The sequence below is a fragment of the Trichoderma virens genome (assembly GCF_000170995.1).
Source record: "Trichoderma virens Gv29-8 chromosome Unknown TRIVIscaffold_91, whole genome shotgun sequence".
Lineage (NCBI taxonomy): Eukaryota > Fungi > Ascomycota > Sordariomycetes > Hypocreales > Hypocreaceae > Trichoderma > Trichoderma virens.
The window spans coordinates 506,368-530,263 of record NW_014013658.1 but is presented as its reverse complement, the minus strand read 5'-3'; the positions used below and the strand labels follow the sequence as shown (position 1 = coordinate 530,263).

The 23,896-nt window shown below is 51.1% G+C and overlaps 8 protein-coding genes across 8 annotated transcripts; 6 read left to right on the top strand and 2 right to left on the bottom strand.

Annotated features, from left to right (window-relative positions):
• Positions 1–249: 249 nt before the first annotated feature.
• TRIVIDRAFT_137996 (uncharacterized protein) lies at positions 250–669 on the top strand (the record flags this gene model as incomplete). The annotated part of the gene is made up of 1 exon (XM_014094691.1): positions 250–669. A coding segment is annotated over one exon (420 nt), but the record flags the coding sequence as incomplete, so codon positions are not given.
• Positions 670–1,629: 960 nt separating this feature from the next.
• On the top strand, positions 1,630–2,764 carry TRIVIDRAFT_39619 (uncharacterized protein; the record flags this gene model as incomplete). The annotated part of the gene is made up of 2 exons (XM_014094690.1): positions 1,630–2,103; positions 2,159–2,764. 2 exons carry the CDS (start codon positions 1,630–1,632, stop codon positions 2,762–2,764), a joined length of 1,080 nt encoding a protein of 359 aa, XP_013950165.1.
• Positions 2,765–4,866: 2,102 nt separating this feature from the next.
• TRIVIDRAFT_40106 (glycoside hydrolase family 72 protein) lies at positions 4,867–6,380 on the top strand (the record flags this gene model as incomplete). The annotated part of the gene is made up of 3 exons (XM_014094689.1): positions 4,867–4,990; positions 5,052–5,263; positions 5,319–6,380. 3 exons carry the CDS (start codon positions 4,867–4,869, stop codon positions 6,378–6,380), a joined length of 1,398 nt encoding a protein of 465 aa, XP_013950164.1.
• Positions 6,381–6,951: 571 nt separating this feature from the next.
• Positions 6,952–7,254, bottom strand: TRIVIDRAFT_65218 (uncharacterized protein; the record flags this gene model as incomplete). Its single annotated transcript, XM_014094688.1, has 1 exon — positions 6,952–7,254. One exon carries the CDS (start codon positions 7,252–7,254, stop codon positions 6,952–6,954), a length of 303 nt encoding a protein of 100 aa, XP_013950163.1.
• A 1,060-nt stretch (positions 7,255–8,314) lies between these two features.
• TRIVIDRAFT_65219 (uncharacterized protein) lies at positions 8,315–11,744 on the top strand (the record flags this gene model as incomplete). Its single annotated transcript, XM_014094687.1, has 5 exons — positions 8,315–8,363; positions 8,496–8,890; positions 8,980–9,505; positions 9,590–10,087; positions 10,150–11,744. 5 exons carry the CDS (start codon positions 8,315–8,317, stop codon positions 11,742–11,744), a joined length of 3,063 nt encoding a protein of 1,020 aa, XP_013950162.1.
• An 871-nt stretch (positions 11,745–12,615) lies between these two features.
• On the top strand, positions 12,616–13,544 carry TRIVIDRAFT_39918 (uncharacterized protein; the record flags this gene model as incomplete). Its single annotated transcript, XM_014094686.1, has 2 exons — positions 12,616–13,163; positions 13,253–13,544. 2 exons carry the CDS (start codon positions 12,616–12,618, stop codon positions 13,542–13,544), a joined length of 840 nt encoding a protein of 279 aa, XP_013950161.1.
• Positions 13,545–13,693: 149 nt separating this feature from the next.
• Positions 13,694–17,041, bottom strand: TRIVIDRAFT_206616 (uncharacterized protein; the record flags this gene model as incomplete). The annotated part of the gene is made up of 11 exons (XM_014094685.1): positions 13,694–14,320; positions 14,373–14,706; positions 14,769–14,961; positions 15,046–15,203; positions 15,278–15,377; positions 15,443–15,580; positions 15,645–15,880; positions 15,943–16,069; positions 16,124–16,249; positions 16,324–16,640; positions 16,692–17,041. 11 exons carry the CDS (start codon positions 17,039–17,041, stop codon positions 13,694–13,696), a joined length of 2,706 nt encoding a protein of 901 aa, XP_013950160.1.
• A 473-nt stretch (positions 17,042–17,514) lies between these two features.
• On the top strand, positions 17,515–21,758 carry TRIVIDRAFT_232424 (uncharacterized protein; the record flags this gene model as incomplete). The annotated part of the gene is made up of 1 exon (XM_014094684.1): positions 17,515–21,758. One exon carries the CDS (start codon positions 17,515–17,517, stop codon positions 21,754–21,756), a length of 4,242 nt encoding a protein of 1,413 aa, XP_013950159.1.
• Positions 21,759–23,896: the final 2,138 nt, after the last annotated feature.

Genomic DNA, 23,896 nt, shown 5'->3' with positions numbered 1-23,896 from the left:
GGGCAGAATCGTGGATTGCACGCTTCGGGACTTCGGAGGCAAGATGGAGCGGCGACTGCGGTGGAAACAAAGAAGGATGAAGAGAGGGGATCTCAGGGTACGACTGTTGAGGATGCGCAAGCAAACACGGTGAAAGCACTGGACGAGATTGCGTCAAGTATAGACGCGGAAGCGGATTCAAAGCCGGTCGAGAGAAAACGAGTGAGGAGGGATGGAGATGGGAAGAGAAGACTTGCTGCTGCGGATGGCGAGGATACCCCCCGGAAATCGACAGCGAGAGCAAAAATGGAACGAAAGGCTAGGCCAAGCTCTGCCGAAACCCATCCGACAGATTCAACCGGACAGTCATCGAAGCCAAGGCCAAAGGCCCAAGAGCCGTGGCAACTCCAGAAGGCAGCGCTCAAAGAGAAATTCCCAGAGGGCTGGCAGCCACGCAAAAGGCTTTCGCCAGACGCGCTGGCTGGGATCCGAGCTCTCAATGCGCAGTTCCCCGATGTCTATACCACAGATGCGTTGGCGGACAAGTTCCAGGTGTCCGCCGAAGCGATTCGACGAATCCTCAAGAGCAAGTGGAGGCCGTCGGTAGACGAGGAGGAAGAGCGGCAGCAGCGCTGGTTTAAGAGGGGCAAGCAAGTGTGGGAGCAGAAGGCGGCGCTGGGGATCAAGCCGCCGCAGAGGTGGCGGATGGAGGGCATCGCGCGAGATCCGGGCTATCACGAATGGAGCAAGAAGGTATCGCAGCGGGAGAAGGAGTGGGAGGAGGAGGAGATACGCAAGTATAGGGCGTATCGGGAGAAGATGAAGAAGAAGACGGAGGGGAAGACGAGGTGGTGAGGAGGTATCATGATTGTTTGTGTACGATTGTACGGGGAATTGGCATTTATGGGGTTATACATTTGTTGGTTGGGATAGACTCTGCTCTGGGATATATCATGGGTTATGGCATCATCACGACACAAGCTTTGCATATGGACATTTTGTACAACTCTAGACTGGACGAACACCTTGGCACTAACTTACTTATGATCGCTACTCCATAATGAAGAAAAGATCTGAAAGAGGCCGTTTCATCCCTCCACCGCAAAGTGAAACAAACACGGCACCCCAAAATCTCCTCTCCCGCACGCAAAAGCTCAGACAAAGCCAAAGCGTTTCATCTCATGTCCGCTACCAGATCTGTCTCCCCGCCTCGAGAAAAAGAGCGTTGACAAAGAATGCGCCTGACCAATAAAATTCTAGGGGCAAGGCTGAAGCGTCGCGAAACTGACTAGCCGGAGTCCAGGGGGAGCGCTAAAACGGTTTCATGAGATGGGATGATTTCTTATAAAAGAGCTTTGATTCCTCTGTTTGATGGGTTTAGAGCAGGCTCCTTTTGCATATTAATGATTTTTTTTTTTTGGGTTGACGGCTTCTTCTTTTTTATCTTGTTTACTGAGAAAGATTTGAGACAATTTGTTTTTGTCTGCCTCCATCTTTTGGGTGTTGAATTGGGGCAGTTGGTTTTTTTTTCATGTGATACCCTCCACTACGGCCACTTTAGTTCAATCACCATATTTCATCCCTTTCTTTATATCGCTCTCTCCTGACATCGAAACTTCACCACAACCACACAAACAAAACACAGTCATCATGCCTCCAGCAAGCTACTCGCGCCCGCCACAGCACGACTCGTGGTTCGCGCCGCTGTCCGTCGACCTGATTCTCAAGGTCCTCAACATCACCATCTTCCACCCCTTCATCTGCTGGCTGATCCCGCTGTGCCTGCGCGCCCAGACGACCAAATGGGAGGCGCCACCCATGGTTGGCGCCATTGCCTGGGCCATCTTCATCTCGCTCATGTGGATCGCGGGCGCCATCAACCAGCGCATTGCGCACGGCATGCCGCGCGAAGTGGACTTGGGCGAGGAGGTGATTGTGGTGACGGGCGGCGCGAGCGGGCTGGGCATGCTGATTGCCGAGGTGTACGGCATGAGGGGCGCGAGCGTGGCGGTTTTGGACGTCAATGAGATGGAGAATGGCGAGGCGAGGGGCGTGACGTTTTACAAGTGCGATGTGAGCGACAAGGAGCAGGTCGCCAAGGTTGCCGTTGAGATTGAGAAGGATGTGAGTGTTTGATGACGACCTGGACGATTGAATTGCACTGACTGACTCCAAACAGCTCGGCACGCCTACTGTGCTCATCAACAACGCCGCCATTGTGGTGGGTAAGCCGCTGCTGAGCCTCTCCATCGACGAGATTGAGACCAGCATCGGCACCAACCTCCTGGGCCCCTTTTACTGCCTCAAGACGTTCCTCCCAGCCATCATCCGCGGTGGCCGCGGCGGCACCATCGTCAACGTGTCGTCCGTCATCGGCCACCTGGGTGCCGCACAGCTGACCGACTACGCCGCAGCAAAGGCCGGCCTCACGGCGCTGCACAAGTCGCTGACCGCGGAGCTGCGTGAGTCGCACCCGGACATCCGCACGGTGCTCGTCACGCCGGGCCAGCTCAGCACGCCGCTGTTTTACGGCGTGCAGACGCCAAACAGCTTCTTTGCGCCTGTTGTCGAGCCGGTGGATGTTACCAAGGAGATTGTGGCGGCGATTGATGGCGGCAAGGGGGTTACTGCTGCGATGCCGTTTTACGCGCGGTGGGTGGATTGGTATAATGTGTTGCCGGTGGGAGTGCAGCTCATTGCCAGGAAGCTTGCTGGCGTGGATAGGGGGATGAAGACGTTTATTGGGAGGAAGGGATCTGAGGGGGAGTCGAAGAAGATGAGGTAGAAGAAGGAGTGAGGAAGACAAGAGAGAGGGCGCTGGCGTCTTCTTGTGTATAGAGATGGAAGAAAAAAGGAGGGAGAGGAAGCTTTGATGATGACTTGATGCATATTAGAGCTACAATAATGAAGCCTCATAGGGGTTCTAGCATGTTAGACTAGACTACATGGCATTTTACAAATACACTATTCTGCTCCTCAACTCGGAGTTACCTAGAGCGGTGGTAAAAGCAGTGGTTTGTTTCTTGGATGTGTTTATATATAAACTCCACGGTATGGCCTCAAAGTGCGGAATGCATTTAGTGTTGTAGCTTAAACAGAAGCTTAGGTACCTTGCAAAGCGTCTGACGTGATGACGTATAAGAAGAGGCCTTGCACCAACAGGCGAAATGAAATCGCGAGCATCATACGATATATTACCGCCTATCCTCTCTGGTAGAGATAGGTCCAGTATTTACCTAATACGGCGTATCTCTGAGCTTTGCTACAAGTAGAATACATCGCGACACTCGGCAATTCTTTTTTTTCGTATTGCTGGAAATGAACAAATGGCCACTGCAGGCTTCGGGAAGACCCGAGCCACATGGATGCCATATGAGGGCGTCATATCCGCCCCTTGCAGCAAGCCACGTGAAGGCGATCGATGTCATGCGGTGCCTTGTACTCCATAAGCTTTGTGGTATTCTGCGCGCAAAAATCAATGCGACCGTGACATATTCCACTTGGGGGAACCAAAGCCAAGCCAAGCTTACCAAGTGCCTACCAATGCAAAAACCCGTGTTCTTAAAATGAGGCACTCGCTAGCACAGCGTTAGCGCCGCCCGCTTCATGCCAGGGGCGAAGAAATGCTGTAGATTTTTTGTTTAGTTCTTTGTAGAGGGTTATCGCTTTTGCCCCCGGACGATGGCGGCTAGGCGGATGAAAGGCGATGGGGGGGCAGCGATTGGAGGAGAGAGACACGGACCTTTGCGGGAATGCTATCGTAAACGAGTAGGCTACTGTACGACCTACTAGCTGGTGGTTCTGTTTTGGGCCTGGTTGGTTGTTTTGTCGAGGAGAAGGGGACTGGCTTTATACGAGGCGGCGCTTGGCGTCATCTTGGGGGTTGATGCTATTGGCTGTGGCGGATTTTGGGCGATTGAGAGAGATAGAGAGAGGGAAAGTGTAGCATGTCATGGTGCATGAGGGGGCGTTTTTTTGACGTGGTGGTGGTGGACTTTTGTGATTCTCGATGATACCGACGAATTGACTGACAATTGAGGTTGATTGATTCCATCTCACAGCTTTTGAGCAGCATACAATACGAGCACAGAATACTTGTACAGCAGCGGGACACGAGAATTCTATTGAGCATCCAATTGCTACTAGCCTCGTGACCCCCCCATGGGCCCTGTCCGTGCCTGTGCCTGGATACTCCTCGTAATACTACTAGCTGCTAGCATCCTCTGTAAGAAATACTCGTAAATGCTAGCAGTAGCAGCAAATTGATCCGAAAAAGGGCCCTTCCCTCCACACTCTGCCATGGGCTAGCCGCATTTTGGCAGTTAGCAGCGATGGAGACAGAGAACGAAGCCCGATCCGCGACAACCTTGTTTCGCTCTGCTGGTTAGAAATATGGGGTGCTGCACGATGCCATAACACTCTCATCATCGCTCATTTTTCGACGGGATCTGCGTCTCTCTCCTCTCTCTCTCCTCTCCTCTCCAGCCGCTCTTTCTCGCATCGCGGAGTCGTAGCTGTGTGTGTGTGCTTTTTGCTTCTTAATTGTTTTGCCTCGCTCCTTAACTGGCTGCCACCTGCTTGAGCGTCTGACCGCACTCGCTTCTTTTTTCTCTCGCTCGCTCTCTCTCTCTCTGGCTCTCTGGGTCACGTTGCTCTCACTTGTCTCCCCTTTTTTCCTCCTGGGGATTCTGTGACCGGACACTCGCCTTTTTTTTTGGTTCAACAAATCGCTGTGCTCTGCATCTTCTCCTTTTTTTGGGTTTCCCTCGACGGCTTTTATTTGCTTTATTTGCCTTGGCCGCTTTGGCTTGGACCGTTTTTTTGGCTCGAGTTTTGAAACAGTGATTCGACTTAATCGCTCCCTCAACCCAAATTTAATCATACACGATGCGTTGGTCTTCTGTTGCCATTGCGCTTGCGAGCGCCAAATCCTTCGCCGTGGCCTTGGATCCCGTTTCCACCTCTGGAAACAAGTTCTTCAACAAGGACGGCTCGCAGTTCTTCATCAAGGGTATGGCATCTGAGGAGGAGTTCGAAATGGGACATGATTGTATTGACAGCCGTTTCTCTAGGCGTTGCGTATCAGCTCAGGCCCCTGGATCCCCTCATTGACACTGATCAGTGCAAACGCGATGCCAAACTCATGGCCGAGCTCGGAGCAAACACCATTCGCGTGTACCACGTTGACCCCTCTGGTGACCATGACGGCTGCATGAAGGCCTTTGACGATGCCGGCATTTACGTCCTTGCTGATCTGGATACCTTTGATACTTACATTATTCCCGTGCGTCAACGTCCTTTTACTTCTTTGGGCTCTATCATCTAACCATTTCTTGTAGGAAAATAACTATTGGAATAAGACAAAGTTCGATAGATATGCCGAGGTCATGGATGCTTTCCAGCAGTACGACAACATTCTGGGCTTCTTCGTTGGAAACGAGAACATTGCTACTAAAGATGATTCTCCCACGGCCCCTTACCTCAAGGCTGCTGCTCGTGACATGAAGGCGTACCGCGATGCTCAGGGCTACCGAGAGATCCCCATCGGCTACTCGGCCGCTGATATCCTGCAGCTTCGCCCTATGCTCCAAGACTACCTCACCTGCGGTGGTAACTCGTCCGAGACTGTCGACTTCTTCTCTCTCAACTCATACTCGTGGTGCGACCCTAGCACCTACACCGAGTCCACCTACGACCAGCTCGAGGCGTATGCCAAGAACTTCCCCGTCCCCATCTTCCTTTCCGAGACTGGATGCATCGTCCCTGGCCCTCGCGCATGGGATGACCAGGACGCCATCTTTGGTCCCCAGATGGTCAATGACTGGAGCGGTGCCATCATCTACGAGTGGATCCAGGAGGAAAACAGCTACGGAATCATCACCTACGCCCCTGCCGGTCAACCTGCTGGTCCCGATGTTGAGGGCGGATTCCTGCGCAAGGGAACTCCCACTCCCAAGGAGCCCGACTTCAGCGCTCTCAAGTCCAAGTGGGCGACCAACACCCCTGAGGGCGTCCACAAGTCCAACTACAACCCGAGCCGTGTGTCTACCCGCGCCTGCCCCACGTCTACTGCTGGCGGCTGGTGGCAAGTTAATGGCGATGTCCAGCTGCCTACCTTGGGCCAGATCCTTGCTGTCAACACTAAGACCAGGTCAGCAAATGTGGCTACGGAGACGGAGACAGTTGGCCCTACTGCAACCGACGGCTCTGTTGAGACCACCGCCGACAGCACTGCGTCTATCACGGCTCCCCCTTCGTCCGTTACTCCCGGTTCTTCTTCTTCCACCACCTCTGGCCCTGCAAGTGCATCAACAACATCCGGTGGAAGCATGGACAAGCGCATCACTGCATTTGGCGCTGGTGTCGTTGGTGCTGTTCTCGCCATTGCAATCCTCCTGTAAGATCAACTGATGTTACTTTTTGGATTTGTATTGTCAGACCAATATCAGATACCCGCCTACTTAATATCTTGCTTTCTTCTTCTCTTTTAATATTATCATGCGGCTTTAGCATTGAGACTGCGTCTTGGCCTTTGTCACCCAGCTGGTTTTGGCTTCATGACTGGTTATGCTGATGTCGTCTTGTTTATTACAACATAACTGGTCTACCCAGAGAAAAAAAAAATTCACGGGAAATGGAGGCAGGCATTTTGACTGCGCCTTTTAGCCTTGCTTCCTCTAATGCTCTTTGTATGATGGCTGAATGTTTTGAGAGAGGATGTTTGTACATGACATATGCCGCGTAACGAGGCATGACAATGTTTATATTTAATGCACGAAGATATGTTGTACATCTGCTGTTGATATCCTTGTTTTAGTCTTGTGTGATGCTCTTTAGTGTTGTATTTGCAAGACTTGTCACCAGGTGCCACGCTATCCCGGCAAAGTCTATAACCAGTAACCGTTCTATTTGACGTGACGCCTTTAAGGAGCCGCAGCTTGCCTCTTTCTGCCAACCTCTCATTCTTTAGAATCATGTAACCCTGCCACTCTTGTTGTACGGTGAATTATTTGTCGTAGTATTCGCATTAGTTGCATTTGTCGTCGGTGGAGGCTCAACTACTGTCGTGGGACCATCGTCGGGAGGCGCGAGCTGGTAGTTCTTGATTGCTCGATCGCCGATGAAGACGAGGCTGACGATGAAGACGATGAAGACGGCGAGGACGGAGGCGCAGAGGAGGCCCATGACGAGGTAGCGGATGCGGTAGTCGTAGCGGTGAGGGTTTTGGCCCCAGGGGGTGCGGGTGTGAGTTTGGCATTGGAGTTTGTCGATCATGGTTTGTTAGGATTTGTTTAGTGGTTGATTTTTTATAGGATGATGAGGGGAGGTGATTTGGGGTATTGTTGGGGGATTTAATTTAGGTGTTTTTATTGTTTCTACATGCGGTGTTTATCTAGGTATCTAGATGGCAACTGTGGTTGTGAGATTGATTGGCAAGAGGGACGTCGTGTTGTTTGTTGATGAATAGAAAGAACAATGAAACATTCATTTCACGGGGAGTTGAAACCGATCGAAGAAGCAGAATACAACAATAGAAAAAGGGATATAAATAAATTCTAGTTTCTTGCTTTCATGAATACTGTTTGATCTAGTGCTATTCAAATAAAGAAAACATACATCAGGAGTATTGTCATATCTTGAGTCAAGGCATTCCGTACTTATATCGACTGAAACGGCCATCACAGCCAAAGGAGAGAGTGACATTCAAATGTCTTATGTAATGCACCTGGTGCCTTTTCACGTCGCTGCCACCACCTTCTCCAGCCACGAGTCAAAAGCCATAGGCACAAGAAAAAAAAAAAGTAGAGAGGCATATTACCCACCAAAGCCTTATCGTAGCGACAAAAATCGGTCCAATGAGTGCCTTGCTATCCCGCCTCTGGTGAAAAAAAGAGAGCTGCCGTTGAACGCTGCTGACTGGCTGGAAGCAAGGATAAGGATTTTTTTTCTTTATCGGTGCACGACAGCCTTGCTCTCCGCCGCTTCTGCAACACTTTTGGCCATTTTCGATTTCTCGACTGCCAATTAATTTCGCGCCGCCCAATTCTGTGCCCATTGTGTATCTCTGACCAGCTGCTTTTCGGGGCAAGAAATAAGGGCATCGGCGATCGAACTGACTCAGCAAATTTTCTGCCGCCCGCCCGCCATCGTCCCGCATCTGCGCTCATCGGGATTGCGAAACACCTCCCCCAGATCCGATAACGACTTTCGATTCCGCTCGCAAATCCCCGTTTCCCTTGCCTCGACTTGCTCCTGGTCGACCTGGCCCCTTTGCTTCCGGCCGCGAGACTTGCAGATGCTCCCCTGACGAGCCTGTTTCGAGGCAATTGGCAACATGGCTGAGCCGACGCAGGTTCAGACAGCGCCTACTGGCTCCCCCAGAGGTGAGATGATGCTGCTGCGCTGCTGCTTGGCGCTGCTTTTTCCCTCCCCCTTCATCTTCTTTCGCCAATTCTGGTAGCAGCAAAGAGAGACGTGGCTGACCAAATGCTTCCTCCTCTTTCTGGTGTTCACAGAGATCAAGCAGGAGCATGAACATGAGCCGACGGGCCTCGAGGCCCTCGACTTTAGCATTCTCGCCGAGCTCGCGTCGAAGCGCCCATTCGAGCATGTAGCCCAAGATCATCACGATGAGCGTGAGCAAGAGGCCAAGAGGCCCAAAACAGAGAACCCTACCACAGAAGAAGAGACGTCTCTCGAAGATGGACTGGCGCTGCTGGTGCAGAATGCGCTGTCCAATGTCGGCGACCTGGTTAGCAAGTTCAATATCGAGACCGGCGATGCGCATGGCAGCGATCCCATGGACGTCGATGACGCGCATGGCGCCGATGCTCGCCCGGCTCCCGTGTCCTTCTTGTCGGAGCCGGAGAAGTACGTGCGCATTGCCAACACGCATGCGCTAGGGAACCTTGTATGTCAATGAGATGTGATGCAGGTTATGCGCTCACCAGAGGGTTAACTCGGTTACAGGCGCTTTCATTACTACTGATATTACTCCAGCAGCCCATTGATGACATGTCGAAGCTGGCCGGAGACGCAGACTCGGGATATGGGCGCTCATACGGACGACTAAAACGATCATTCGATGCGACGTGGCAGCTCTTCTCAGATAATCAGGTGCTGTCTGCCGATGAGCTAGAGATACAAGAGGCGGAAGCCCGCACCCTGTTGGAGTTGGCCAACATTGCGAAATTTGGGACGTGGCTGGTCGAAGGTGGCCTGGACTCTTTTACCGCCGCCGATGGGCATTTCGCAGCCGTTTTCCGATGTCAGCTGTCGGACCTGTCTGCTGGGCTCTCCCAGCTTTACCTCGGCATCAAAACCCACAAGACAATCGAGTCGCTTCTAATACGAAACGGAGATGGGCCATCAATAGAAGAGGTGGTGCAAACGATCATGTTGGAAGGGCTGAATGAGCCGACAGATGCGACTAGCGAGCCGATATCAGCCTCTCAACAAGAACTGTTGGCTGCGGTCAAATCTCGAAGGGACGTTCTTGTTGATGAGGTGAAGATAAAGGAGCCAGGTGAGAAATGCCCGTTTTGCTCTCTCTTTTGTCCCAACGCTACGCGCGTCCTGCTCCCGAAGGGGATCTAACAAGTTTTGATAGCCGCTCTAAGAGAGAAATTTCCTACCGGTGATGTTTTGAAGAGTTTTTCAGCACATGTTAGGACAACACTCGCTTCCATGACGGAGATTGGAGAGAAATTGGGCGTCTCGGCGCTATTGAGCGACGTTGCTAATCAAGAGTCAATACCGAGTCACTCAGGTGATGGAGAATTAGACCTCGACGACCTTTCTTCATTCTTTGAGAAAACAACCTCGGGCCTGGTGCAGAATGCTTTGGCTGGCTTGACGGAAGAAACACCAACAGAGGAACCGGCCGTGGTTGAAATCACCGAGGCACCAGTAGAGACTGTCAATGGCGAGCCAAAGGCAGAAGCAACGGCCCCAGTAGCAGCTCAAACTAACGGGGCCAAGCTGGATCTCATCTCAGACTACAAGGAACTGGAGGCACTGGTTGCGGAAAGCACGTCGAATTATGTCAAAACGACGCTGCACGGCCTTTCTGCCGTTCCCTACCAACCTACAGTCCCCCAGAGCACAGGTAAGATGTCCCTGACTTGTGAAGTTGTTTTCATCTTTTGAACCAAGCTCACATCCAAATAGCCGAGACCATGGCTGCGCAGTCACCCTATCTGAGCCATCTTCATCAACACCAATCCCATCACCCATACTACACCTCATACACGACCCAGCCAGCTCCAGAGCAGCAGCCTCCTCAACCTACGGGATCCTCCGACAACCTCCCACCAAACCAGACATTCCCCAGTGCCATTCTTTACGACAAAGCTCGCCAAGCAGCGCTGTCCAAATCATCGGCACATACGCGGAGAGAAGGACTACACTCCACCCGACGGCCTTGGACTCAGGAGGAGGAAAAGGCGCTTATGGCTGGCCTCGACATGGTCAAGGGCCCCCACTGGAGCCAGATTCTGACCCTATTTGGTCAGAACGGAACCATTTCCGACATTCTGAAGGACAGGACACAAGTGCAGCTCAAGGACAAGGCAAGAAACCTGAAGCTATTCTTCTTAAAGACCAACTCAGAAATGCCATATTACCTGCAAGCTGTTACAGGAGAACTCAAGACTCGAGCTCCTACCCAAGCTGCCAGGAAGGAAGCCGAGGAGAGAGCGCGAATGAACTCTGAGGAAGAACAAGCCAAGCTGCAGGGAATCATGGCATTGGCTGGAGGATTACAGCACCCGCCACAACAACAGCAGCAGCAGCAGCAGCAGCAGCAGCGACAACAGCTCCATCATCAAGCCAGACCACCGGTTACAGTGGCTGCAGCAGTAGGCCAGAGTGTGGTAACACCAGCTCAGGCAGCCAGCGCAGCGCAGTCGGCATCTTCGGTGCAGCAGCAGCAACAGCATGCGTCACATCTTCACCACACGCCGACAGCATCAATGGCGAGCACACAACAGGCCAACGTGACACCCATTTCGCGCGGCGGCATGATTCTGCCCAACACAGCACAGATCAAACCCGAAAGCCAGATGGCAGCAGTGCAGCAAGCCTCACAGCCAGTCCCGCTGGCACCTCAACGACCACAGACTCAGCTCCCTCCCCAGGTTCCCAGACCTCAGTCCCAGCCGCAGCCGCAATTGCAGATGCAGCAACACTCGCCGCTCCAACAGCAACAACAGCAACACCCTCAGCCCCAGACCCAAGTCCAGACGCATGCTCAAGCTCTGGCGCAGGTCCAGGCACATACACAGATGCCTGCACCGGCTCAGGCTCAGGCGCAAGTACACCATCAACAGGTCCAACCCTCGCAACAGCCACTACAGCAACAATACCACCAACAACCGCAGCAATCACCCCATATCCAACCGTCACACTCGCCAGCTCTCGGACAACATCATCAAACCCCAAGCCAGCCTGGGACGCCGATCGTCTCCACACAGCTCCAAAACGGAACGGCAACTCATTCTTCACCTACCCCAACAATCCCCTCCACACCCACACCATCTCACCTCTCACAACACATACCGACACCCATTCAGGCTTCGCCCGCTCCAGCTTACTCGCCTCAGCCTCAGCAGCCATCTATCCCTGCGCAAACAGAACTGCATAAGCTCGTGTCTGCGCCGGAGGCGACGATGTCTCAGGCGGTAGTACAAGACGACGAGGCGGCAGCAGAGGCCGCCTTGTTGGAAGGCTTGCAAGCTGCTGTTGCACAAGCGCTAGCTTCATAGCCCATTTCTATGGGGAAACGTGTTTGTTTGAATGATTCAAGCATACGCTAGTCTAAAGGCTGGCTTTCAACACTTTTTATTTTCTCTTTTCAGCCACGGCGCACCTAAGGAGGGTTTATAGGCGTCTCGTACAATGGCTGGCTAGTTTTGCTCTTTATTTCTTCTTTTTCCCTTCTTATATAGATTGCTCGCGAGCAAGAGTATGAGAACCCAGGGGATGGCAAAGATGCCTCCAAGAAAGAAAGTTTGTGCCTTCTGACATATCCAATGTCCTTTGAGCGAGGCAAACGGTGTATATACTGGTTTCTTGTTTTTCCCTTTTCTTTTGGGTTGTATAAGCGTGATCGAGGTGGAGCAGCAAAACAACAATGGAATGCCTTTTTTTTTTATCTTGCGGCAGAAGAAGACGAGGGGAGGATTATGATACCATAGGTGGAAACAGTTACGACTGGCTACGACTTTTTTGGGGCGTGAGTCGGACTGGGATAGGAAGACTGCGAAAAGAGAGAAATTATGGAATATTTGTCTTTGGCGTGTGTGAATGTGATTTGGATGACTGAGATTGGTGATTTTAGATGAACATACCACCTTGCTGTTATTTCCCATGCCCTTCTATGCCCGGCTATACTTATTCAGTCCATTAATACATATCAGCAAAGCCCATGAGAGTCAATGTTGCTTTTCAAAGATCAATCTTGAAGCTATTCACGGCCCTGGTATGTACTCGATAGTTCGAAAAGGAGGGTAACACTCTAGAAGGGAGACTAATGCACGACCCCCATCTGGTAGTGGCGACTCTTTGGCCTGACTGGAATAAAGATGTCTTGATCCTCATAGCAATGCCACAATCATGCTCACCACCTAATGCGCCATGGACAAAGTCTGGTTCAAGCTTCGGCAGACACACTACCCTCCCGGCCCAGAGAAGGCTATCCTTGCCGGCAATGGAGACGACTCGCACGCGCCCCTCTGCTTGGGCCATTGCATCGCAGACCTGAAGCACATAGACTTCCCCATCAACTCCGGCGCGGTGGTGGCGTTCCCGATGCGCATGAACGTTTTTCAGTCGCATGTCATTGACTTCAAGTGGGAGCGCACCAGCGGCTTCGCGACGTCTTTGGCGCTTGTTGCGAGTGCGCCTGTGGCCGCGGCGCTGGGGTTGGGGACGGTCAAGGCGAGTGTTGGTCTTGCGTTTAAGAGGTCTGTTAGCAAGCATGAGGAGTATGAACGCCTTGATACGTATATTGTTCAGCCTAGTCGGCGCTATGTCGAGCAGTGCCTTGAGACGGATGAGCTGAAGAGGTATATTGGTAACAAGGCGGATTGGTCATTCTTCTTGATTACAGGGATCAGAGTTGCTCGAGCGGGGAAGCGGTCTGGCGAGAGTACGAAGAATGTAGTGGCCAGAGGGGGGCCAGAGTTGTGAGTTGTAAATGACCCCTAAACATTATACTCAGTCTAACTCTTGGTCTACGATAACATAGGGACATGCAACCTCTAGCTATTAGTCAAGCTTATGCTGAGAGCGGCACCCTCGACAGGACAGAGAAGATTGAAGAGGGCAAGGTTTCCGATTTTGTTTGGGCGATTCGCCTTGCTAAGATACATAAGGGATTTCTTATGACGGACTGGTCTATGGGTCCTTATACACGCCGTGCTACCTTTGGCCAGGAGGGCGAGCAGCAGGTTGATGTTGGCGCTGTTGTTGAAGGAGAGGGATTGAGCTCTTTTCAAGTTGTTGAAGATGATGATCTTGGTGAAGCTATTGTGATGGACGCGGAGCAATGGGGTAACGACTAAAGGGGGCTTTGACAGCATTCTGTTGCTACATAACTACAGGTATATGCCCTTGAAGACTTTACAGGGAAGCAGTGTTGAAAAGAGGATGTCCATATCACTATGCTATAGCTCTTGATCTGGTAATAAAGTTGTATTTAGCTATCAGTGGCTCAGTTGGCTTGATCCATCGCCCTCGACAGACTTTGCCTAATATACTCTCTCTTCTTCTGTCGATCCATCTCATGGTAATCTGACGGAAGCAGCTTGAGGGGCATGATGCACTTGAACTCGCCGGCCCGCTCGGACAAGAAGTTGAATATGGCAACCATTCCAAGCATCTTGCTGACGTCGGCAACTCTCACAATGGACCGGCAGTTATCCTGATGCCGCGAGAAGTCAATAATGAGTGCTGCAAGCCCTGCAGCCGCTGCCGTGGCAGTACTGGTGCCGCGTACCCGCTGGTCTGAATAACCGGGGTGCTGGAAGTCCTCGCCGAGGATGGCAAAGTTGTGCGCGTCTGGCCGCCGCTCTGGGTTGAACTCGGAGGCCCGGTTGTGTGTGTCAGTGGAGAAGATGCAGATGGTGTAGAGATTGTGCCGCGCTGGGAAGGCCACAGGGCCAAGGTTGCCCCAGTTGGAGGCTGCGGCGAGGATGAGTTTGTTGGCGCCGCTGGCCTTTTGGACGGCATCTTGTAGCCTGGGCGAGTGGTATAGGAATCCGGCAGATATGCTAATGATATCGACATTGATGTCGGGTGAGATTGACCATTCGATGGCCTCAAGGGATTTTCGTGTTAGCTGATATCAATATCTCACCATCTATATATAGAATTGGACTGGTTAAGCATACCTGAGCCATCAGTTCTGGCCCTGTCTCGTCGTCCGTGTCATCAGACTCGAATATCCTGGCGACATACAACTCGCAGTTCTCGTGTATTGACAAGATGATACTCGCCGAAATCGTGCCATGCCAAGTATTATCGCGTATGCTGGTAGAATTTGGTTCCACAAAATCCTTAAATGCTTTGACTTTTTTGTAGCCTCTGACGGCTGGATTGAAGCCCGTGTCAATGACGCAGACCTTGACTGGGTTGTACTCCCCTTTGGTAGAAGATGATGCGTCCATGGCGGTCTTTAGCTCGTCAATCTTGTCTAACCATTCTTCTGAAGAAACTCTCCTCTCTCTAGTGAGTGTTAGTATAATCGCCCGGTTAATTCATCTTGCAAGGATATTTTCTTCGCTCACCTGAGAACCTGCGGTCCACTCATGCTTGGCGGTTGAGGTGGCTTGCGATTCTTGCCTCGTGAAATCAATTTCTTCCAATTGGTCTGCTCAACGACTGGGCCATTGGGACCGCCAGTATCATAAGTCAAGAAACTAATAAGATCCAGGGACCCAGTGAGCCCTCGCTGAGCAATCTTCAAGATTGAAGAGTCAACTTGAAAACGGTCAGCAGCATACTATGCCTGAACGGCCTTTAAAACTCAGGTCCTTGCATCAGAGTAAATGTAGTAATGCTTACAGTCTAGGCAAACAGAATCGGATCGACTGTTTCTTTTCACCACCATGCGCATTTTCTCCTGTGGAGATGCGCCAAACTTTGAACAGATGACTGATATACTGATGTCTTGATCTCTGGGGGATTCATGACTCGATCTCCGAAGCAGCGTCGCGGATTCTCTGCCACGACTTGTGTTAGCATCTTTACGGATCCAAAGTCTACTGTAAAGGCCTCTGGTATCGTTGATGCTTACTGATGGTATATTTCGCTTTCGAATGCAAACGAGCTTTGAGCATAGAGCTGACGCAGCCGCTCCCTTATAGCTTCAACGTAGAATTTCCAATTGACCGCATCTAGATGAAGATTAATGATCACCAATCAGATATACAGAGTCGTCAGTACGCTTCGGAGCACAAACCTTGTTTTCTATCAAAACCAAAGTTTATTTCAGAAACCTCGAGAGTGACACCGCCTTGACGCATGCCGACCTTGGACAGCGTTACCCATGAGGATCTTTCTCGCGTTGCTCCGTCAATGACGACGGAGTCTCTTAGGACTGCGGCCACGGTCATCAATGGTCAACGCTGGCATAAAAATTCACCTAAACTTTAGCAACTTACCAAATATAGAGAAATCTTCATTGTTGGCTTCTCTGCTATCCTTGGAAATCTGTATTTCAAACTCGGGACTTGGAAGAAACTCTAGAGACTTCAAGTCGCTCATGTTGTGTGGCCTGAAAGCGGATGAGTAGTGTCTTAGCTGTACCCTTCGTGGTTGCCAAGCAAGCTTGATGATGGAATTTGATAGCTTGAATTCCAACTGGGATGGTAACCTGTTTACAAAGGCCTCAGGAGGGCTTGGGAGGTGTCAGTAGTTATGATAAAAGAGTATCGCTGATTTGGAAGTGAGAAAACATACGAGACCGACATCAATCTGTAGACGAGTTCATCTGTAAATACTACCTCTTTATTCCTTGGCTCTGCAGCCAAGTTCTTTGAGAACTGATGAGCAAGGTCTTGGGCAAGTTTGTCAATTTCGCCAGTACCTGATTTTGTCAATATATTCTCACTTCTTCAAGATACAGCTATTGTAAACTTACGCATTACTGGGACCCCAGAAACGATTATTGAAACAATGGCATTGGAGCGCGGTTTATAAAGCACCATGTGCCATTCCCGTTCTTGCCCGGGACGTATCTGTTCGACAAGGAAAGTCGCGGGTAATGCTGTTTCCAATTAGCATTCAGGGTTCTATATTGCAGATTGTAAACGCGAACTGAGGTAGTCTTCCAAGTCCCACCTTGGTATTCGAGCTCACTGTCGTGTGATGCCTCAGTTGCAGGACAATCGCAACCAAACTTGAGTTTCATAATCGATGTGCTGGGGCTCCTCTCATGGAGGAAACAATTTGGACAGATGATGTCGTGCGTGGATGAGCTGTTATCCCAGTTTCCGTTGACGGCAAGTATTGCCTCACGCAGCCTGAATGTGCCTTTACGGGAAGCTGTCAAAGTTGTCGGCATTATTTCGTCGACGGCAGCCATCAAAGTCGCTGAAATAGTATCAAGGCCCTGCTTTATAGTTTTGACCATGGTCTCGTCTTTGAGTTCATCATTTCTTCAAACTGCGGTTAGCCCTCGATCAGAGACTCTATACTTCGGTACTTACTCTATACTCAGATTCAGATTCAGAGCCAAGGACAGAGCGTTTCGGACATCAGCCAGGTTACTGATTTGTTCGGTGATACTGGCCTGATAGCTCGATGGAGAGTCTGTGGTCGCACAGAGCTGGTCCAGAATACGCCTGCACTCTTGGAAAATTGCTTGAACCCAGTGGCGGTCTTCGAGAGGCTGGATTGTACGCAGTAGCCTTCCTATAGCTTCCAGATGAGTGTGGACGTCTTTCATCTCCTCACGTAATGGCCCCTCGAGGTGCGCCAGGCTCGCCAATAACATCTCATCGCAAGTCCCTGCTAGTATACTTCCCCTCATCATGTCTCCATCTGCCCAGCTGCCCATGATGTTTATTTCCATAGTAGACTGAATTCGTCAATCCCAACTAGAGACCCCAGCTCTTTCGAGGAGATGTGAGTCACTTGCTCGAGGCTAATAGATTGGACGCTGGCTAATAGCGACGGATCTATTCAGGGGACATGGAGATGGAGGGACGGGCCGCGCACCAAAAGGCGGACCAACGCCTTGCAAGGAACCTGAATTGAGCCTCGACCAGGATTCCGATCGCCTTATTTTCTGGTGTGGGAATCGCCCCCTCACTCACAGCCTCACCATCTTCCAGCTTATAAACACATGTACATGCACATGTACTTAGGTACAGGTATTTAAGGCTGCATCCTTCTCGATTCAGCTGGCGTTTTCTTTTCCTGTCGCATCTCCTCATTCGCCGCCATTTGCAATCGCCTCGTGCTTATTTTCATTTTCCGTTTTACCCAAGTCACTCCCTTTCTATTAGTTGCTATTATACCAAAGACAGAATGAGTCGCCACCTCAGGACTCCGCGATTGAATTCCGGAGTCCTTTTCTCACCCCCGGCTCCCATCGATGCACCGGTGGATGTCTGGTGCCCCGAGCCCAGGCCGATGGGTATGATGGACCAATTCAGATCGAATTTACAGGGAATACCGAGTGGTCCCCGGCCAGTGGATGCAAAGAACCCACAGGAGGGCGTCGGTGGATTTGCTGGTTTCCCTCGTTTCTTCGAGGCATCAAGCATTAAAACATTCGCAAAGAGATTTCCAGGAAGTGGTGAGCCGGAGTCGGGACCCATTACGTTGTGTCTTCCAAGCCTCAGCATTTCAGCAGACGTCTTGATTGATGGGACGATTTCATTGACGACACTTACACAGAGCTACCATAACCCGTCAGAGCTGGTGATCCCTGAAGCCCGACACACGTTTCCCCTGTACGACGGCGCCGTCGTCACGTCTTTTGAATGCAGAGTCGGCGATGCGCGACGTCTACAAGGTGTTGTGAAGCCAACGGCGCAGGCAAAGCGCGAGTTTGAAAAGTCCAAAGCCAAGAGAGAGGCTGCGGCGCTGCTGGAAGAACTCGCTCCAGAGCTTTTCGAAACATCCCTGGGAAATATTCCGCCCAATACAAAGGTCGAGATCATATTGACCTACGTGCATGAGCTCAAGGTGGTGACAAGTCAAGAAGAGAAGGCCGAGGGCCTTGCTCTCACCATCCCAACCTCCATTGCACCTCAATATACTACGCCTTTGCCTGAACTTCCGAGGGATAAGCTGGAGATTACTATTAGGGTTCTGGATGATGGCACCATCGATGCCGCCGCATGCCACGTCGAATCGAATCATGCTGTCAAGTATGAAGGCTCACAGCCTCTTATTGCGAATATCGGTGAACTTGGCAACATTAATTTGCCAGCTGGCGGTGCGCAGAAGATGCAGCATGTGTGGCAGTATTCGTCCAATGCACAGCTTGTTCTCGGAAGTGACTTTGTTTTGGTTATTCAGATGCGTCAAGAAACTCGCCTTCACTCTCGCGCAGTCATTGCGCCAGCTAATGAATATGGCCATGCCGCCCTCATGGTCAGCCTTCGTCCGAATGACATCTTTGGCAGTGCAGTCAATCCGCAGCTGTTCAAAGGCGAGATTCTCTTTATTCTTGATCAGTCTGGGTCCATGGGCTGGACACAGTCGGCAAGAGACCAGAGACTTAAGATTGATACGATGAAGAATGCCATGTCTCTAGCACTGTCCGGACTACCTTCGACATGCAGATTCAACATCATCTCATTTGGTAGTGAGGTTCGAGGCATGTGGCTTCGTTCACGCGGAGCTGATGAGCCTGCAAACTTGTCGTACGCAATGGAGTATTTGGATACTGTCGGAGCAAACATGGGGGGAACCGAGATACTTCTGGCGCTCAAGGGAGCCGTGAATAATTGCGAGCCTAGCCTGCCATCAACGCAGATTATTCTCATCACGGACGGCGAAGTCCATCATGAGCCTCATGATGCCATAATGGAGTTTGTCTGGGAAACTCGTCAGAAATTTGGCGAAAAGATCCGCTTCTTCACCCTCGGCATCGGCGACAGGGTCTCTCACAGAGTCGTTGAGGGCATTGCAGAGTTAGGCGGCGGATACTGTGACGTTGTCGACGTGGTCAAGAAGCCCCGATGGGAGGACCGCGTGAATCGCATGCTTCGGTCCGTCATGGAACCAGACAGCTGGAGCTGCGAGATCGATCTCGGCCCGGGTTTCGAAAGACGGAGCCTGGCTGCTTGTCAGTTCGGGGCCGATAATCGACCCGACTCTCACTTGGCACTCTATGTCCAAGGCCCACATCCGATACCCTCTCTATCCCCGTACAGATACAAGTCCTTCTTCTTCCTTCTAGACATGGGAAGTGCTGAGTTGCCCACGACATTAACAATCAGGACAACGACAGATGCAGCCAAGAAAAAGGTCTACGATATGCATGTGAAGCCGGCTCAACTGAGAGCAGGCACCATCCATCCTCTGGCCGTCAAGATGGCCTTGCAGAGTCTTGAAAATGAAGTCAAAGGCATAGATGCCAATAAGGAGCAAGCACGTATCAATGCTGAGATCCTGGGAACCAGATACTCGATTTCCAGCAAGTGGACGAGCTTCGTTGCCGTGGCGGATGAAAGCAGAGATCTGGCCCACCCGATTGAAGTCTACAAGAGTGTCTTTAAGGAGGCAAACATGCAAACATTCTTTGGCTCAGAGAGAGGAGAAAGTATTTGGAATCGCATCCCGGGGTTCCATTCTATGGGAGATCGACCCGGGAAGGTAAATACTTCCCAATCGCTCGACATAATGATGAATAGCTCTACCCATTGTCGCTATCCCCCATTATCAATGCCATCATATTCTTTTCAAAGGGTTCAAGATCCTCATTTTCTTCGTCTCGTTCCTGCTTTTCAACTCAACAATGAAGAAAGTTCTGAGGAGAATGGAGATTTATCTGCTGCGTCTTCCAACAAGAATATCGCTATGCTTAACAACAATCAGTTAAATGGTTCCTCTAATGGTGGCGTGGTTCAAACTTTCGCGCAGGCGCAGCTTGAATCCCCAAACCAAAGTTGGATTGATGTTGATAACATATTAGAAGCCAACAAGAGATCGGATAAAGGTGGCAAGTTTCTGTTCGGGTCAGCACCTAACAGCCCAGCCTGCCTATTACCGATGCCAACCGATGGAGAAAATTCTCTATATGATTCAAACTCTCTACAGCCTGATTCTTTTCCCCTTTACCCCGACAACAGTTCATCTTCAATGCATTCTGATGTTGTGCAGCAAGTTAATGGGGCACAACAAACTTGCGATCCCACGCCTCGAGCAATTCAACCACGGCTTTACTACGATTTACAAGCTTCTCAGGATGATTTTGTGATTGAGAAAGCCAGACCCAGAAGAAGCGGAGCCCAATATATAGACTCAGATTCAGAAGTCAATGAAAGGACGAATGATACCCGAGGTTCACAGCTTCGTTATAAAGGCCCGCGGGGGAATAAACGAAGGCGTGATATTAACTCAGCGTCCATGAGTTCGTCTGATTTTGAATCTGTACCACCCATGAAGAAGGGAAGACCCTCCCGCAGCAACAGACCACCACTTGAAAGGACGCTTAATAGGTGGCGTTCATGTCATTCCTATAGCAACAACGGAGGAAGTACTGAGAATGATGAGTATCCATCCATGTATGCCGCGGCTTCTATCGACGAAGCTTCAAAGAGCGAAAGGAACTGTTTTCGTCGTTCCATGCCTCGTGGCAAAAGCGATATTCCCAAATGCGTTATTCCCGAGACCGCGGAAAACGTTCACACTGATGAGGTAACCGCCGCAGAAACGCTAGCTGTTACAGATCCCAATATACGCGTTCCCGAGTCTTGTGGACCTTGGGCCTTCGAGGAAACCATGCTGTCTCAACCTTTGTCTCCTATTTTTGCCGCCACCAACAATGCCCCCGAAGAATCCAGTCCTTTTCTCAATTTGGGCCCCGCTGACTTTAACACATGGGCAGACGTGCCTTGGCAAGATAAAGAAGCCACTTCCTACGAACCGTCGAGAGATGGGCCCATTACGTGGGAAGACGTCGTAGGATGCGAGAAAAGCGGCATGTTTGTCCTGCCCAACGTGGTGCGGGAGCGGCTCGGCCAGCACTTCTGCGGCAAGACAGTCGAGCGACTGCAAGAGACTCTGCGCAATCTCTCAGATGCAGCGAAAGTTGCGAAACAAGATGTCGCCGTTTTGACCGATACACTCATGATGATACAGTATTGCAAGACGCATCTGGCAACCCAGGAGGACTATTGGAGTCTTGTCATTGGCAAAGCCGAGCGTGCAGTGCTTCTGGCTTTGGGATATGACCAAGACCGGGAGGAGGCACTGGAGCCCTGGTACGAGAAGCTATTGTCTGCCATCTTTCACATGCATTTTCAGGAGTCCCTTAGGCATGCCTCCATAAATAAAGGAGAAGGAGATACAGCAGAAAGCCTGGGCTCTTTGAGTCTCAAGACATGCTTGGTGTGTGATACGTCCATTGAGACAGATTGTGAGGGGCGGCTTGCTACTAGCAAGGGATTCATGTGTCTCGCTGATGAGTGCTACGACAGTAAAACACATGCCCGAAGCCAATACAGTGACTGGACTGCGTTTTGGGAACATCAAGTTAAGAGTGGCCATATGTTATGCCCTGGGATTAATGACAGGCCGGGCTGTTTATATTAAATGATATAAAGGAATATTGTAGTTACGAATTTATGATGAAGAGAATATAGAGATGTTATGACAGGATTTCTTATAGTTGTAATAAAGTTGTTTGCCTTTAAAAGTACAGACCAAAGAGTCACCTATCTACCTGTAGCTTGAAGCACTTTAAGAAGCCGTCAGGTGATTATTGCAACTAACCAGCTAAGTCATACGATTCCGTGTTTAGTAATTATAATGAGGTAGCCTCTAGTGATGTAATTTATCTTAAATAGAGCGGCGAGTATATGCAAGTTACTCCAAGTTAGGTACGGAGGGAAGCTAAAATTACATCATTGCTCTAGATCCTTTGTTCCTGTTGTTGGCTGAGGGAGCCAGCTATAGTCCGGCAGCATATCAACAATAGTCTACACGGTCATGTACAAGGAGAGGCGAATGCTGCCTCTGTGATAATAGGAGCGAGGCCATGAATAAGCCCAGGTCTTCGGCCTGTCCGAGGTGGAAGACAAAAGAAGAGATAGGAATCAGACAAAAACGACACGTTACAGGAATTCCGAACTCGAGTTCTCAAGGCTTCAGAAATACATGGAGGCCTAGAACCGAATACGGGCTTCAGTGCGAGTTCTGGCATAGGGCTCTCAGGCAACCACCCGAGTCTGATTGGTTAGTTGCCGCCGCTCTCGGCGGACGCGGTGAGTCTATCGGCAAGCTGAATTTGGGGGTGACACCATCTTTACACAGGCGTGTGAGTGAGGCCTGAGTGCGGAGGGCAGAGAATGTTGCCTAGACTGAAGGGCGGACTGACTCAGGAAAGACGGACGGAGTGTGGCAACAGTGGGAGGGTCGCCTAATAAAGCGTGGAAGCCTTATTTACGTAGGTGTAAGAGTCATGGAGGGTTATGGACCGGAAAGTGAGGACTGGAGGGGGGGATGGATGGCTGCCTCTTGACCTGAGGTGTGAGTGAATGTTGGGGTGAGCTAATGAGGGCTAGTGAGGAGGGAGGTTTAGGTGAGGGGGGGAAGGTTGCATGTTTGTGTAAGTTGGTTTCGAGTAGGTGTGAAGTAGATGGAATAGGAGCGAGTTGAGGAGTTGAGGCTGTTTTCATTTGATTCCCTTGGTTGACGATAGCTATTGTATTGTATTGTATTGAGGAAGTAGTCTAACCACAAGATACCCAGTCGTGTAAGTGATCGGACAAGCCGCAAGCGGTATTGAGATTCTTTCTCCAGCAAAGACCAGGGTTCCCTGTATCCATCTGCGTGTAAGTCGGTCCAACAGCGATCAACAGTCTAATCTAGACCGATGCAAGTGCACATCATCTTTTCCCCCCTCCCCGGTCCAAGGTAAAGCGGCTGGATGAGCACCGCCTCAGAGCGGGAGCCGGCACGAAACATGGATTGTCGAGGGTTGGAAGAGTTATCGAGTGGAGGATGTGTGGCGCAGGCCCTGGAGAAGAGAGAAGAGATGGGCGCCATGCCAAACTGGGCGCTGCTGGGATGCCTCCTCAGCAGCAGATGCGGCTCAAAATTCAATGACAGAAGACGCACGGCTACATGTACTCTAATTTAGCACTGCTCTGCAGCCATTCGCCGGGTACCGCTACTGGACTTGGCTGTCGCACGCGCAATGGTCAGTCAGACGCGCGTGTATGCAGATGCAGGTCAGACAGGCACCTGCAAGTGCACCAACTGCAAAAACACAGTGCGCGGGCTCCAGCAGTGGAGTGGCAGTGGAGTGGCAGCCGAGTGGCAGAGGACCACGGCGCCCCTGTAGCAGCGGCAGCTCGCCTGTGGATCCAGCTGGAAGCGGGCATCGACACAGTGCGATGTGCGCGCGGGCTGCAAGTCAACTGACACCATCAGGACGGGCCGCGTCCGCCTGAGCCACAGCCCTTGTGGCCCTCCCACACCACCACATGCCCTTTGATGGCATCATCTCCTTTGCCTTAGCCCTCGATTGTCCAGGAACCAGAGCCGGCGAGCCAATGCTGGGCCGCGGAGGGTATCGATACCGCAATCGCCGTTCCGAGAGCTGCAGCGTCCCTGCAGTGGTCGCTCGCGCTTATGTCGCCGCTGCAGATGCGGCCAACCGAAGCCGGTTTTTTGTTCCCCCATTTTTGAGGTTGACGCCGTCGCGAATACAACTCCTGTCCTTGCTCTG